The sequence below is a fragment of the Piliocolobus tephrosceles genome, chromosome 16 (genome assembly GCF_002776525.5).
Source record: "Piliocolobus tephrosceles isolate RC106 chromosome 16, ASM277652v3, whole genome shotgun sequence".
NCBI lineage: Eukaryota > Metazoa > Chordata > Mammalia > Primates > Cercopithecidae > Piliocolobus > Piliocolobus tephrosceles.
Window position 1 is genome coordinate 3,805,393 of NC_045449.1, and position 15,305 is coordinate 3,820,697.

The 15,305-nt window shown below is 45.5% G+C and overlaps 1 protein-coding gene across 3 annotated transcripts in view; it reads right to left on the minus strand.

The window, feature by feature from the left end:
* ZZEF1 (zinc finger ZZ-type and EF-hand domain containing 1) overlaps nt 1-15,305 on the minus strand; it is a 141,711-nt gene that overhangs the window by 10,825 nt on the left and 115,581 nt on the right. For all 3 annotated transcript variants that reach the window (XM_026449094.1, XM_026449095.1, XM_026449096.1), the window contains exons 43-49: nt 9,766-9,965; nt 7,552-7,671; nt 6,023-6,214; nt 4,566-4,666; nt 2,411-2,546; nt 1,946-2,305; nt 902-1,045 (exon numbers count right to left, since the gene is read on the minus strand). In XM_026449094.1, coding sequence (XP_026304879.1) covers nt 902-1,045; nt 1,946-2,305; nt 2,411-2,546; nt 4,566-4,666; nt 6,023-6,214; nt 7,552-7,671; nt 9,766-9,965 — 1,253 coding nt within the window. The remainder of the gene's footprint in view (nt 1-901; nt 1,046-1,945; nt 2,306-2,410; nt 2,547-4,565; nt 4,667-6,022; nt 6,215-7,551; nt 7,672-9,765; nt 9,966-15,305) is intronic.

The following is a 15,305-nucleotide window of genomic DNA, read 5'->3' on the forward strand; positions in this document are numbered from 1 at the left end:
TTCATCATCCACCTTTGCTGCTGCAGGTTCCTTCTACTCGGAAGCAGATGCCTGGGCAACTCCAACATTTCTGTTTTCTCGCCAACATTTTTAAAAGTGCTAATGGGGGCCAGGTGAGGTGGCTCATGCCTGTAATCCCAGCACCTTGGGAGGCCGAGGCAGGCGGATCACCTGAGGTCAGGAGTTAGAGACCAGCCTGGCCAACATGGTAAAACCCCATCTCTACTAAAACTACAAAAATTAGCTGGGCGTGGTGGCAGGTGCCTTTATTCCTGCTAGTAGGGAGGCTGAGGCATGAGAATCACTTGAATTCGGGAGGCGAAGGTTGCAGTGAGCTGAGATCACACCACTGCACTCCACAGCCTGGGCGACAGAGTGAGACTCCGTTTAAAAAAATGTGCTAAAGGATATACATGGCCTTAAGTCAATGAGAATAACGGAGGCTGCCCCATTCCTGCCTCATCAAAATGCCTACCTCCCTGCCCAGATACAAAGTTAAGGATGGAAAAGATGAGACTTTGATTCAGTTATGGGAAATTTAAACAGGGGCTGTAGTATCCAAGGTGTGGGCAGGTCATTAGGAGGCAGCTGAAGAGTGAGGGTCCAACCTGGACCACATTCAGACTCACTGTCTCACTGTGAAGCCAAGGACTCACTCTCAGGAGCTTGCTGCAGGGAAAGTAAAGCTCTCCTGCAGGACGCAGTGGCCCATTTTCTTCTATTAAAACAAGCAAGGCCCGGAGAAGAGAAGACTTGCTTGTATAGAAACCCTGGCCTCAAGGAGGTAGACTGCAGTTTGTTCAAGGAAGCGCTTTCTTGGACAGGTCTTTGCTGTCCAGGGGACTGATGAGGTCTCTGCCACTCAGTAGCCCTTACAGGGCCTGCTAGCCCCAGGCCCTACCTCGAAGTTGGTGTTGTTGTTATATGGGTGTTTCGATTCCCTCACTTGCACCTCCATTCCTGGCTCCTCCATGAACTGGCAGGCAGCCAGGGCCATGGTCCCCAGCATGTCCTCTCGGCAGCCCTGGAGCACTTTCTGCAGGATCTGGTAGGAAGCAGACAGATAAGGTCAGGGCCTGCTAGTGGCATCAGGAAGAAGGGACAGTTTACTTCAACCCAAGACCCACCCAAAGGTGCTGGCATCATCTTAGACCTAGGACGAGCCTCTGTGACTCCATCACCCAAAAACAACTCCACCAGCCTCTCAATGGACCAGGCTGTTGCTGTCAATCAGGACACTGCAGTCCTTTCAGAATGATACTGCTTAGAGGTGGTCTGAAAGAACTAACAGAACCAGTCATAAAGGGTCCTGGTCCTTGAAGGAGTCCCCAGCCAAGTAGGTGGATTGGCCTATGGATAAATAATGACCACACAATGTGATCGATGTCTAGAGTGAGGTGCAGAGTTGGGAGCTCTAGGTGGCAAGAACCGGGGGAGGACATGTCCACGCAAGGGCCTAGTAGAGGCAGGATGGCTCCCTTTGTCCCTTCCGCAAGACAGATATGCTAGAGCAAGCCTGCCAGCACCTGCAGGGCTGCAAGGCCGGGCAAGGACCTCGAGGTCTGGTGGAGTTCTCAGATGGGCAAAGCAAGGCTGAGAGGCCAAATGAACTTCCTCATGGACTGTGTGTTTGTGTGTGAAGGTGGGTGAGGGACAGGATCAAAAAGGAGCTACCAAATGTGCCTCAAGATTTCTGCACTTGGAAACTGGGAAGATGGCGACAAAGCTTTCTGGTTCAGCTGGAAATTGCGCTCAGGGCCCCTGAGTTCCTCACTAGCCCAATCCTTGGGAGAGGATACAGCGGCCCTACCTTTGCTGCATTCACACCTGTCAGGGAGCCGCAGAGCCACACAGTAGCCTCGCTCCAGGAAGCACTCACTGGAGGAAGCCCGTGGGGCAGAGGGAGAACCTGGTGGGTGAGCGCAAGCTCAGTCTGCATAACTACCTTCTCCCACTCGTGCTTTTCTTCCAGCTGCATGAACATATCCAAAATGTAGGTCATATGGGCAGGGCCACTGAGCTCCAGGATGTCCTCGCTCACTGGCACATGGCCAGGCCACTCGGCGAGCAGGGATGCAAGCACGTGGCGGGCATACAGGACAGCCGTGGCCTCGTTCACTCGGAAGAGGTAGTCCCGGACAGCCCTCTTACTCTTGCAGTTCAGCTCCTTGTGCAGGAGGGCGGCGCTCTTGCTACGGCGCTGCTTGGCATAGCTCTGCTGCAGTTCGCTCTCTGTGCTGGAGATCAGCTTCTGGGTCACAGGGTTCGATTCAGCAGTGGCTTGGTCGCAGCGTGCAGGCCGGGACTGCAAACCCAAGCCCACCGTTACAGAGCTCTAGCCTTCTTACAGTGGTGCTATGGGGTGGGGGATGGGGTGCGGACACTTTGGGTCCAAGGTGGGGTGACATACCAAGCATGGCAGGATGATCATGTCCGTATCCACAGCTTTGGCGCTCTGCTCTTCCAGCCTCAGACTCTTACTGGGCTGCCACCGCTGAGCCAGGGACCGTATCCTTTCATCTGTGGTGAGCTCGTCACCATCAAACCTGAAGAAAGGCAGCACAAAGTTGAGTACCAACAGTGTACAGAGGCCAGAGATTTAACCTGCACTTAAACTTGTTGGCAACGTTGATCAGAGTTGTTTTTCTGTTAGCGTCAATGACATTATCATATTCTGTGTTTTGCCAACTGGATTCATAGCCTTCACTTATTCATGGATACAGAATGCATGCATGCTCTGGGGCAGGGGATGCAAACTCTCCTGCAAAATCCATTCTCCTTTTCTATCTTTTTCATTCTTTAAATTAATTTAAATGTTATTAATGTTTTATTTTCATTGAAAAAACTTTTTTTTAAAATTAATTAATTAATTTATTTTTTTTTTTGAGACAGAGTCTCGCTCTGTTGCTGGGGCTGGAGTGCAGTGGCCGGATCTCAGCTCACTGCAAGCTCCGCCTCCCGGGTTTACGCCATTCTCCTGCCTCAGCCTCCAGAGTAGCTGGGACTACAGGCGCCCGCCACCTCGCCCGGCTAGATTTTTGTATTTTTTAGTAGAGACGGGGTTTCACCGTGTTAGCCAGGATGGTCTCGATCTCCTGATCTCGTGATCCACCCGTCTCGGCCTCCCAAAGTGCTGGGATTACAGGCTTGAGCCATCGCGCCCGGCCTAATTTATTTTTTTAGAGATGACGTGTTGAAGCTGTTGCCCAGGCTGGACTGGAACTCCTGGGCTCAAGCGATCCTCCTGCCTCAGCTTCCCTGATAGCTGCGATTACAGGCTCATACCACCATGCCTGGACTCCCCTTCTCTCTTTTTTTAAAGACAATTTAACAGAGTTTCACTGAGCAAAGAGTGATCCCTGAATTGGACAGCTCCTGAATCAAAATGGGTTCAGAGTGACTCCATGCTGTGGCTGGAGGTTTATGAACAGAAAAATGAAAATGACACACAGAAAACAGAAGTACAGAAACAGCTGGAATGGTTACAGACTGGTGTTTGCCTGATTTCAACGCAGTCTGAACAGTTGGACGACTTTGGCCGAAACTTGGTGGCCCTTCTCTCTCTCTAAAGCTCCCTAGAATTTTAGCAAGAGCTATAGTCACCCAGCGAGAGACATGGTTAGCAGCTAGATGTGGTGATGCCCCTGGGTTCTGGGCAGTGCAGGTGAGCGAAGTGGTGTCCCACCTCTGGAGTCTACTGGACTAATGGTGCACTCCCTTCTCCACCTTCCCCCTTTCCTCTGGGCTAGAACCGAGAGGTGGGATGGCCGAGCGAGCTTCCACTCCACAGATGAGAATGCTGGGGCTGCTGGGTCACTCTGTGGAGCACAGCTGTCACCCACCCCAGACTCTGCCCACCTCTGGACTGTTACGTGAGAGAAAAACACATTCTACTGCCCCGATCCATTATATTTCTTGTTTCTTAGTTACAGCAGCTTAGACTGTACCCTAACTAATGCAACCCTGCTTCATTTCACAAAGGCTTTTAGGCAATATAAAAGAAACTCATAAAAGAGACATATGAAATGTAAAATAAAAGACAAATTAAATGAGAATTTACAGTTAGAATAAGAAGTCAAAATGAGGATATAGGGGATGGAGAAAGAGACTAGATTGCAGATATGTAAAGTTCTACCCAAATTAAGCTGGCCCCAAGAACTAGCTCTGAACTTCCTGGCCAATTGAAAGGGTATGTTCTTAATTTTAAAAATCTCTTGAGCAGAAGTTCCTGTTCTGCGCTATCTGCTCCCTGGGATTACACACGAGAGACATTTTGGTGCCTGCCTAATTTCTGCATCTGTAAAATAAGTTTCCTCTCAGAAACTTACTTCTCAGAGGCAGACTACAAACATCAGTTTTTAAGAGGAACCACAGTGCACTTCGAAAATGATCCAGGTAATGCAGCACAGGCCACCTCCCACCTCGCCTTACAAAGGACTAGCAACTGCTTCCCGGCCTGTCGGAGTGTCCATCGATCCAGAGGCCGCTGCCAGGAGGCGCACACCCTCCCGCCCTCACATGTGCTCTCTCTGGCCACACTTCAGCTGCACTGAAATGTCCCTTACCTCTTCTGAACCTCCAGGAAGAAAGAATCAGTCTTTTTCATCTGCAGTTCGTATATGGCCCGAAGAATGTGCAGAGGGGCATTCAGGGCATCATGAGCCATCTGGAGGCCCGGGGAGGACGCAGACAAGAACCATTAAAAGTGCTTCAATACCGTATTGATAAACTGAACTCAAAACTGAGAAGATAATATAGCAAAAGCTTCCACAGGTTATAATTGAGGAACATTATATGGGTAGTTTAAAAAGCATATACAATTGTAAGCACTAAAACATGGACTGTAACACCTACATTAGGATTGTAACTTCAAAGGAAATTATAAAACACTAAAACCCCAAAGAAATATCCTATCAACAAAATGCAGTGCTAACAGTAGATACTTACCTCATCGTATTCACGGCTAGCGTCTCTATAACCGTTTTACACTTAAGTTTGACAACTAGCACATATATGGACATGGTATTTTCTTTGGATTTTTTTTGACACAGGGTCTCACTTGGTTGCCCAGGCTGGAGTGCAGTGGTGTAATCATAGCTCATACCATTGAGTACCAAAAGCTTAGAAAGGCAAGAGTTTTAACCTGCACTTAAACTTGTCAGCAATGTTGATCAGAGTAGTCTTTCTGTTAGTATCAATGACATTATCATTTTCTGTATTGTGCCAACTGGATTCATAGCTTTCACTTATTCATGGATACAGAAATGCATGTATGCTCTGTGGCAGAGGATGCAAACTTTCTTGCAAAATCTGTAACCTTGAACTCCTGGGCTCAAGTGATCCTCCTGCCTCAGCCTCCTGGGTAGCCAGGACTACAGTGCATGCCACCACACCTGACTAGTCTTATTTTCTGTAGAGGCAGAGTCTTGCTAAGTTACCCAGGGTGGTCTTGAACTCTTGGCCTCAAGCGCTCCTCCTGCCTCAGCCTCCCAGAGTGCTGGGATTACAGGTGTGAGCCACTGTGCCCGGCTGGGACTTGGTTTTTCTGACATTCTACCCTACATTCTGTTTACTCTTCATTTAATTACAACTTTTGAAGTCCAAGCCCTCATCCTTTTCATATTATTCTGAGGAAGAATAGATTACCTAGGGGAGCTAAGAGTGTATTTCTGAGAAACTATGAAGAAGGAACTATTGTAGAAAGTTCATGGACGAGCCTTAGGGCTTTAGTAAGCCCTGGAAATTCATGCAAAATTTTACATACATATTTGAATGTGTATTTTATGGGGAGAGAGGACCTAAAGCTTTTGAGTTTATAACCCAATATATGAAGAACTATTGCTGTGGGGCTTTTCTGTTCTTCTGGATCAATTCTGCACAACATAGATTGAGTCTTTAGGAAGTGAATTCTCAGGACAGCCGACGGAAGCTTTTTCATGTTTAGGCTGAAACGTGGCCCGGGCCAAAGAGAAGTCATCCCTCAGAAGCCCCTCCCAAGCCACATGATGACGCAAGCACACACCAGGAAACATATTCTGGTGGGCTCATCCAGGCCCTCAAGGGGGTCCAGCTTTTTCTGCTCTGGGTCGCCAGGGCTGCTGACTGGCCGTTCCACCTCTTCCTCTCGGTCCCCTCGCTCGTCCAGCTCTAGGTCTCCGTGCTCAGCCAAAGCGTTCATCTCCTTTTTTGAGGAGTACAGCATGATGGACAAAATCTACACAGAAAGAAAATCCAGCTGAATGTGAGCACTTAGTGGGCAGGAAGACGGTACAGTCCTTTAATCATGAAAATATTGGGCCTAACCATTTTAAGACATCAGAATTTACTTGAAGAATGTGAAATTAGAAAAGAAACACGAATGTATGTTTAATTATACTTTGTAACCAAAGAAATACTAACTGAACACTATGGGGACCTTTGTGTTTATTAACTTTCCTACAGATGGTATAAACTGCTATCATCCGTTTTAGAACTTCTTTTGGCAAAATGTAAAGAGCTAGGGAAATGCTCATATGCTTTCACCCAGCAACTCATCTGTTACGAATAATGTAAAATATACAAAGTTATTTTCATAATACGCTGAGTGACGCACTAATAGCAAAAAAACTGAAAGCCACCTTCATGTATTATATGTATCCATAAAAAATGTTATAAAAACTACATCAAAACCTAGAAAGAAGCCCACATGCCATCAGTTTCTTTGAATAAGATGCTCACGATGCGGTCTAGATTTACACATGCACCGTGAAATGCATAGAAACAAAACAAGAAGGAGAAAATACACCAAATGCTAATGGCAGCTGTGTTTGGGATGTAGAGTTTGGAGGTTTTTTTTTTCTTTTATAAAGTTTTCTGCAATGTGGTTCTAATAATAAAAAATTTTAATTTAAAAAATTCCCTAAGAATAAAAGTTCAAATACTCTCCAAATTATCCATTAATATGTTTTAGCATATTTTCCTTAAACCTAACCAAATCCTCTTCCGGCAACTGAGAGCTGTTTCTGCAGGTTCCAGCCTCTGCTGGGTTGTGAATGGCCACTCACTTCCTCCTATGCGGTGGCAGCCTTTTCCTGGGCCTAAAGCTGGCACTGGGCACAGAAGGTCCACAGGGAACCACAGCAGTTCCACTAAGAAAACTCTAAGGTCTAACGGGAACATTAATAAAATTACAATGATCAACTAAAATCCTACATAAAAATAAACCTAAGTGAGGACAAATTTAGAGGCTGATTTTGGCTGAAAGCAACTTTAAAGGGCATAAAAATTCAAGGGTATACATTATTACATGATATAATGGTTAATCATGTGTTTCCATAACACGCTTCTCTTCCACTGTTCTTTGAACAAACATTAAATTCATTTTCCCTGACGGGGTAGACAGGTGTCATAATCCCTATTTCCGAAAGGGAATACAGAAGCAAGGGAGTTTCCCACACTGTACTAAATGAGCGTGCACAGGGCAGAAGCAACTGGAACTCGCCGACGCTTCTAACTCCTAGGCCAGTACATCTGCACCAGGAAAGAGGAGCAGGAGCCCCTCTCGTCTCTTACTTCCAGGTCCCGGAGGAGCCACGTTTTACTAAAGCCAGTCCCTTTGCTGCATTTTTTCACCAGCAACTTCAGCAAATCGGTCTGAAGGAAGGTAGCATGGGTCTCTTCAAAACCGTGAGCCTGCCAAGCAGAAAAAGAACGATTTGTGACTGCCTTGGAGTGAAGAAGGTACAACCTTAGCTATAACTCAGTCTGTTCATTCACTCATTCATTCATTCATTCAACACATACTTTTGAATGAAGCCTATTTTATGTCACACCCCGCTGCTCTAACTTCCAAAAGCTGTCCGGTGCTCTTTAGGCTAAAATCCAAGCCTCTGATCATGGCTGACAGAGACCAAAGTCCCTGCCTGCTTCTCTGGCTGCACACCCCCTCTCCTGCATTATCCTGAAGCCTGGGAGGTGTTCTTTCTGCTCCTTGACAACCATGCTTGTTCCCTTTTGAGGCCTGGAGCTTGCTACTCATTCTGCGTGGAATGCTCTGTCCAGTTTTCCCAAAGCTGACTCCTTATCTATCAGTTCAAATTTTACTAGAGTAATGCTTTTTTTGACCCACAGCAGTTTTTCTTGCAGGCTGCCTGTTGTCTCTCTTGCCGGTCAGACCGTAAGCTCCAGGAGAGCAGGGACCTTCTTTCTGGCTCAATACTACACGCTCAGTTCCATCTGGCCCTTGGTGCTCAACAAATATTTGCTGAATGAAGGATTCAAAGACAGAAATGACTGCTGCCCTTAGGGAGTTTATTTTCCCTTTCCTACTACAATGTAAACAATGGAAACAGTAGCACATTGTGATAAATGTCATCAACTAAAGAAACAGCAGGCTGGGCACAGCAGGCTGGGCACCATGGCTCATGCCTGTAACCCCAGCACTTCGAGAGGCGGAGGCAGAAGGATGGCTCAAGGTCAAGAGTTCAAGACCAGCCTGGGAAACATAGCAAGACCCTGTCTCTAAAAAAAATTAAAAAATTAAAAATTAAAAAAAATAACTGGGCATGGTGGTCCATGCCTGTGGTTAGTCCCAGCTAGGGACTGAGGCTGAGGCGAGAGGACCCCCTGAACCAAAGCATTTGAGGTTGCAGTGAGCCGTGATCACAGGTCTATACTCCAGCCTGGGCAACAGAGCGAGACCCTGTTTCAAACAAAGAAATGCCAGAGAAAAGCTACAAACAAACAAATAAACAAAAGAAACAGTAGATGAATAGTCTCAATTCTACAACCACAAACTCCCAGGGTAGATCAGAGCTGAAATGCCGCTGAGTCTAGCTCCCGCGGTGTTGAGTGCCCTCCATGAGCTCCCTGTCGGTGCTTCCGCTGAACAGCCTTCAACTTTTCAGCTGAGCTCCTGCTTTCATGGATATCTCTGTGGGGAAGATGATCCTAAAAGTGAGCTGACATGTGTTTCCTTGAAAGATCATTTCTCTGCCTCTCAGGTATTGGAAATTCTCGTAAGGCAGCGAGCGTGCTCATCTCCATGCCCAATATTGCCCAGCCCTTTTTTTTTTTGAGACGGAGTCTTGCTCTGTCACCCAGGCTGGAGGGCAATGGCATGATCTAGGCTCACTACAACCTCTGCCTCCCAGGTTCAAATGATTCTCATGCCTCAGCCTCCCGAGTAGCTGGGATTACAGGCGCGTACTACCACACCTGGCTAATTTTTTGTATTTTTAGTAGAGACGGAGTTTTGCCATGTTGCCCAGGCTGGTCTCGAACTCCTGAGCTCAGGCAATCCGCTGGCCTCGGCCTCCCAAAGTGCTAGGATTACTGCTGTGAGTCACTGCGCCCGGCCATTGCCCAGTTTTTTAACTTGTCTACCTCTTTCCACTCCAACTGCCAAATCTGTTGCTCATTCCCTAGGATGCTAGCTCCCTCTCTTCCTCCCTTCATCGTCTACGATGAAGCACAGGAGTTGTCATTTAGAGAGGAAAGTGAGAAACTTTTCAGTCAAGTTTTCTCTTCATCTGACAAAGCTGTGTTCTCATGAAGTAGTAGTATCGGAGTCCTTGAAACAATGAAAAGACAGAGAAGCCAACTATTGGGAAAATAGTATTTCCTCTTTGAAGTTATCTGTGCGCAAGGCCCCCGCGTTTCTAAAAATAATCAAGATCCTACGGTTTACCATCCATTGAAATTAGATGGCATTTCCTCCTAGTTAATCCCCACACAGATGTCAAATTATAGCCAGGTCCACTGCCAACTGGAGAAGCTCACCATTACCTTTAGTGTTTTATACAATCCTTTGAGGGCCAGGGACAGGACCCAAGTTGCTTCCACTGCCTCAGGACAATGGCTGTCCATGCTGGTTTGCAGAAGGTGACTGGCGATAAAGGCAAAGTGCTGGGAGTACTGGCTCAGCTGGGCCTGAGAGTCACCACATTCTTGTCCTCCTCCCTTCTGGACCAGCTGGTAGTCCTTCACTGAAGGGTGACATCAGGCAGAAAGAGAAAGGCACAAAAAGTACAGTTCATGCTTCCAGCAGCTATTTCTTCCATAGTAACATGCCTTACTAAAGCAGGGACTGCAGAAACACAAATCTCCCGGGCTCAGTCTTAGCCAATAAAGCCAGCTTGTAGGTAAACACAAAAATAGTAATGGCTACCTATCCATCAAGCAACTGAGTGGGACAATTTGCATTCTTACTATTGTGTACAAGCAGGCCATCTCCACAGGTGTTAACAGAAGTTCTTAAAAATAGCAAATATGAGGCCAGGCATGGTGGCTCACGCCTGTAATCCCAGCACTTTGGGAGGCCAAGGTGGGTGGATCACTTGAGGTCAGGAGTTCAAGACTAGCTTGGTCAACATGGTAAAATCCCATCTAAAAATACAAAAATCAGCTAGGTGTAGTGGCACACGCTTGTGATCCCAGCTACTCAGGAGGCTGAGGCAGGAGAATCACTTGAACCTGGGAGGTGGAGGTTGCAGTGAACCAAGATCGTGCCATTGCATTCTAGCCTGGGCGACAGAGCCAGACTCCATCTCAAAAAAAAAAAAAAAAAAAAAGGTACACATGAGATTTCCATTTCCAAACAAGCCAGAACAAGAGAGACTGGATTTACTCTCCCACCTTAAACAATCAGAATACTGAAAAAACATGAAACAACAGCTTGCAAATATTGGGCAAAAGGTAGTATAGGACTATGGTCCCTGAGAGGAGGGACATAAACTAGATCAGCCCTCCAATAGCACCAGCTATCTGCAGACGATTTCCAAGCTGCAAAGTGGGAAGCAAACATCCAGGCAGAATCCAGCAGTCTGAATGAATTAAAGAAACAGAGATCTGAGTTCAGGGAGGTCAAGGCAGCTAGAATGTACAGGGCAGAGTATCACAGAGCAGGGAGATGCACAGAGAGAGGGGTGGGTTGGGGAGAGCTCTCCGGAGATCCACAGAGTCAATCATGAGTCTGTGGCTGCATACTGACCTGCACATTTCTGTGAAAGGAAACTACCTGGGGCAGGAGAAAGAGCTACAGTAGACAGAACAATTCGTGGAGCTCACAGAGAGCTGGGAATATTTTGTCTTTCCAACAGAGAGAGTGGAAGTGTCCTGGTAGAGATGGGGGTGGGGGCAGAAAGAATATTTGAATACATAATGGTCAAAACTTTTCCAAATTTGATGAAAACTATAAATCTAAGGAGCTCAATAAACACCTAAGCAGAAGAAACATAAAGAAAGTCATGTCAAGGCACGTGCATATCAAATTGCTAAAAATATAGCCAGAAGAAAAAGAGACATTACAAAAACGTAGCAAAAGAAGAATGACAGCAGACTTCATCCCAGAATCTGCACAAGCCAGAAGACAATAGACCAATGTATTTTTTTTTTTTTGAGATGGAGTTTTTGCTCTTGTCACCCAGGCTAGAGTACAATGGCACAATCTTGGCTGACTGCAACCTCCGCCTCCCAGGTTCAAGTGATTCTCCTGCCTCAGCCTCCCAAGTAGCTGGGATTACAGGCGTGCGCCATCACGCCCAGATATTTTTGTATTTTTAGTAGAGACGGGGTTTCACCATGTTGGCCAGGCTGGTCTCGAACTCCTGACCTCAGGTGATTCACCTGCCTCAGCTTCCCAAAGTGCTGGGATTATAGGCCTGAGCCACCACACCCAGGCTAGACCAACATCTTTAAAGTATTTGAAGATAAAACTCAGCTTAGAATTTTTTACCCAGCAAAATTATCTTTCAAAGATGAAGTAAAAAATAGTCCCCTAGGTAAACTGAGAGATTATGTAATGTCTGACCTGCACTACAAATAATGTTCAGTGCAGTTTTTCAGGTCCCCCTAAAAACTAAAAAAGATCCCAGATGGAAAACTGAATCTTTACAAAGGAATGAAAAGCACTAGAAATGAAAAATAGATGGCTAAACATAAAAGTTATTGTTTTCTCATTTTAAAATCTCTTAAAATATCTCTCTCTCTCGTTTTTTTGTGGGGATGGGGGTAGAAGACAGGGTCTTGCTGTATTGCCCAGCCTGGCACTGAATTCCTGGCTCCAGGCTTTGCGATCCTCCTGCCTTGCCTCCCAAAGTGCTGAGATTACAGGTACAAGCCCTATGCACCCAGCAACATCTCACCCTTTTTTTTTTTTTTTTTTTTTTTTGAGAGAAGTCTCGCTCTTGTTCTCCAGGCTAAAGTGCAATGGCGCGATCCTGGCTCACTGCAACCTCCGCCTCCTGGGTTCAAGTGATTCTCTTGCCTCAGCCTCTCAGCCTCCCGAGTAGCTGGGTTTACAGGTACCTGCCACCACGCCTGGTTAATTTTTGTATTTTTAGTAGAGAGAGGGTTTCACCATGTTGGCCAGGCTGGTCTTGAACTCCTGACCTCAGGTGATCTGCCTGCCTCAGCCTCCCAAAGTGCTGGGATTACAGGCGTGAGCCACTGCGCCTGGCCTTTTTTTTTTTTTCCCCCAAAGAGATAGACTCTTGCTCTGTCACCTAGACTAGAGTGCAGTAGCCTGATCATAGCTCACTGAAGCCTTGATCTCCTGGGCTCAAGTGATCCTGCTGCCTCTGCATCCAAAGCAGCTGGGATTACAGGCGTGTGTCACCACACATGGCTTTCTAAAAAATTATTTTTAATAGAGATGGGGTCTAGCTGTGCTGCCCAGGCTGGTCCCAAACTCCTGGCCTTATCATCATTTATTTATTTATTTATTTTTGTAGAGATGGAATTTTGCTATGTTGCCCAGGTTGATCTCAAACTCCTATCCTCCAGTGATCTTCCCACCTCACTCAGCCTCTCAGAGTGCTGGGTTATTTTGTTTTTCTTAATGATTTCATTTTATTTCTACCATTAGCTCTTTAAGTATAGTTAAAGAGCTAACATACAATTAGCTCCTCTGAGGAGGAGCTAATACAATCCTCTGAGGATACTAAGGGATGACTATTCTATACAAATGCTGTTTTTAAAAATGCAAGACAGGCTACATAAATATTAGATTTCAGAATGAGGAGTATCATTAGGGATAAAAAGGGACATTTCATAAGAAAAAGAGAAACATACAATTACAGTTAGAAACTTCTATAGTCCTCTCTCAGGAATTGTTAGAACAAGGAGATAAAACATCAGTTAAGGGCACAGAAGACTTGAATAACATTATCCATTGACTTGACCTAATTAACATCTCTAGGATACTCCACCAACAACATAGTACACACGCATTCTCTTCAAGTGTACGTGGAACCTTCATGAAAACAGACCTAATTTTGGACAATAAAACAAATTGCAATAATATTCATAATAGGACTGAACTAATTAAAAATATGCTCTCTGACCACAAGGGAATTAAACCTGAAATCAACAACCAAACGGTATCTGGAATATCCTCCAAATATTAAGAAATTAAACATCAAACTTCTAAATAAGCTACACAGCAAAGAAAAAAAAAATCACAAGATAAATTAGAAAATATATTGTGACCTAAATGAAAATGATAATATATCATAAAAAAAAATTGTGGGATGTCCCTACTGAATCCAAGGGACACCGAAAAAGAAAAAAATAGTGGATGTGGCTGAAGTCATACTTAAGAGGAAATGCACAGCATTAAAATTCTTCTACTGCCAAGGAAGAAAGGTCTCAAATGCGTGATGGCTCCTACCTTAAGAAACTAGCAATCCCAGCACTTTGGGAGGCTGAGGTGGGTGGATCACTGAGGTCAGAAGTTCGAGACCAGCCTGACCAACATGGTAAACCTTGTCTCTACTAAAATTACAAAAATTAGCCAGGCATGGTGGCATGTGCCTGTAATCCCAGCTACTCAGGAGGCTGAGGCAGGAGAATCACTTGAACCCAGGAGGCGGAGGTTGTAGTGAGCCAAGATCGTGCCATTGCACTCCAGCCTGGGCAACAAGAGCGAAACTCCATCTCAAAAAAAATAAAAAATAAAAAATAAACCAGAAAAGCAGCCAGGCGTGGTAACTCATGCCTGTTATCCCAGCACTTTGGGAGGCTAAGGCAGGAGGATCACTTGAGCCCAGCAGTTTTGAGATCAGCCTGGGCAACATGGTGAGATCCTATCTCTATTTAAAAAAGGAAGGAAGGAAGGAAGGAAGGAAGGAAGGGAGGGAGGGAGGGAGGGAGGGAGGAAGGAAGGAAGGAAGGAAGGAAACCAGAAAAGCAGTAACAACACATTAAACACAAAGCCAGAAGAAATAAATAAATTTATCTGGGCAGTAATCAAAGAAACAGCAAACAGAAATAAAAGAAAAATGAATGAAACCAAAGTTGGTTCTCTGAAAAGATCAAATAACTTGATAGATCTCTGGCTAGACTATCTAGGAAACAAAAAGAGAAGACATAAATTGCCACAATCAGAAAATAAGAGAAGATGGCTAATACCTCAATATGCTAGGCTGAGAGAAGTTAAAGAAACCTAAATTTATTCTCTAAATAAACTGAATGATGTACCATGCACTCAATACAGATAGTCCCTGACTTACAATGGTTCAACGTAATGATTTTTCAACCTTTATAATGGGTTTATCAGGACATAACCCCATTATAAGCAGGAGAATCTGTGTGGTTAAGATATCGCCCAAATGAATCTATAGATTTGATGCAATGCTAATCAAAATCCCAGAAGGCCATACATTTTTTTAAGACAGGGTCTTGCCCTGTTGCCCAGGCTACAGTGGAGATCACGGCTCACTGCAGGTGATCCTCCCACCTCAGCCTCCCAAGTAGCTGGGACTACAGCATGCCACCACACCTGGCTACTTAATTTTATGTAGTGATAGAGGTCTCTACAAAGTGCTGGGATTTCAGGTGTGAGCCACTGCGCCTGGCTTCTGCAGGCTCTTTTATAGAAACTCTTTTACAGAAGCTGATTCTAAAATTTACACAGAAAGGCAAAGAAACCAGAAGAGTCAAAACAATTCTGAAAAAGAGCAAAGCCGAAAGACCTGATTTCAAAATTTTGTACAAATTTAAAATAGTCTGGCCAGGTGCGCTGGCTCATGCCTGTAATCCCAACACTTTGGGAGGCCGAGGCGGGTGGATCACTTGAGGTCGGGAGTTTGAGACCAGACTGGCCAACATGGTGAAACCCCATCTTTACTAAAAATACAAACGTTAGGCTGGGTGCAGTGGCTCATGCCTGCAATCCCAGCACTTTGGGAGGCCAAGGCGGGCGGATCACCTGAGGGCAGGAGTTTGAGACCAGCCTGGCCAATCTCATCTCTACTAAAAATACAAAAAATTAGCCAAGTGTGGTGGTACATGCCTGTAATCCCAACTACTTGGAAGGCTGAGGCAGG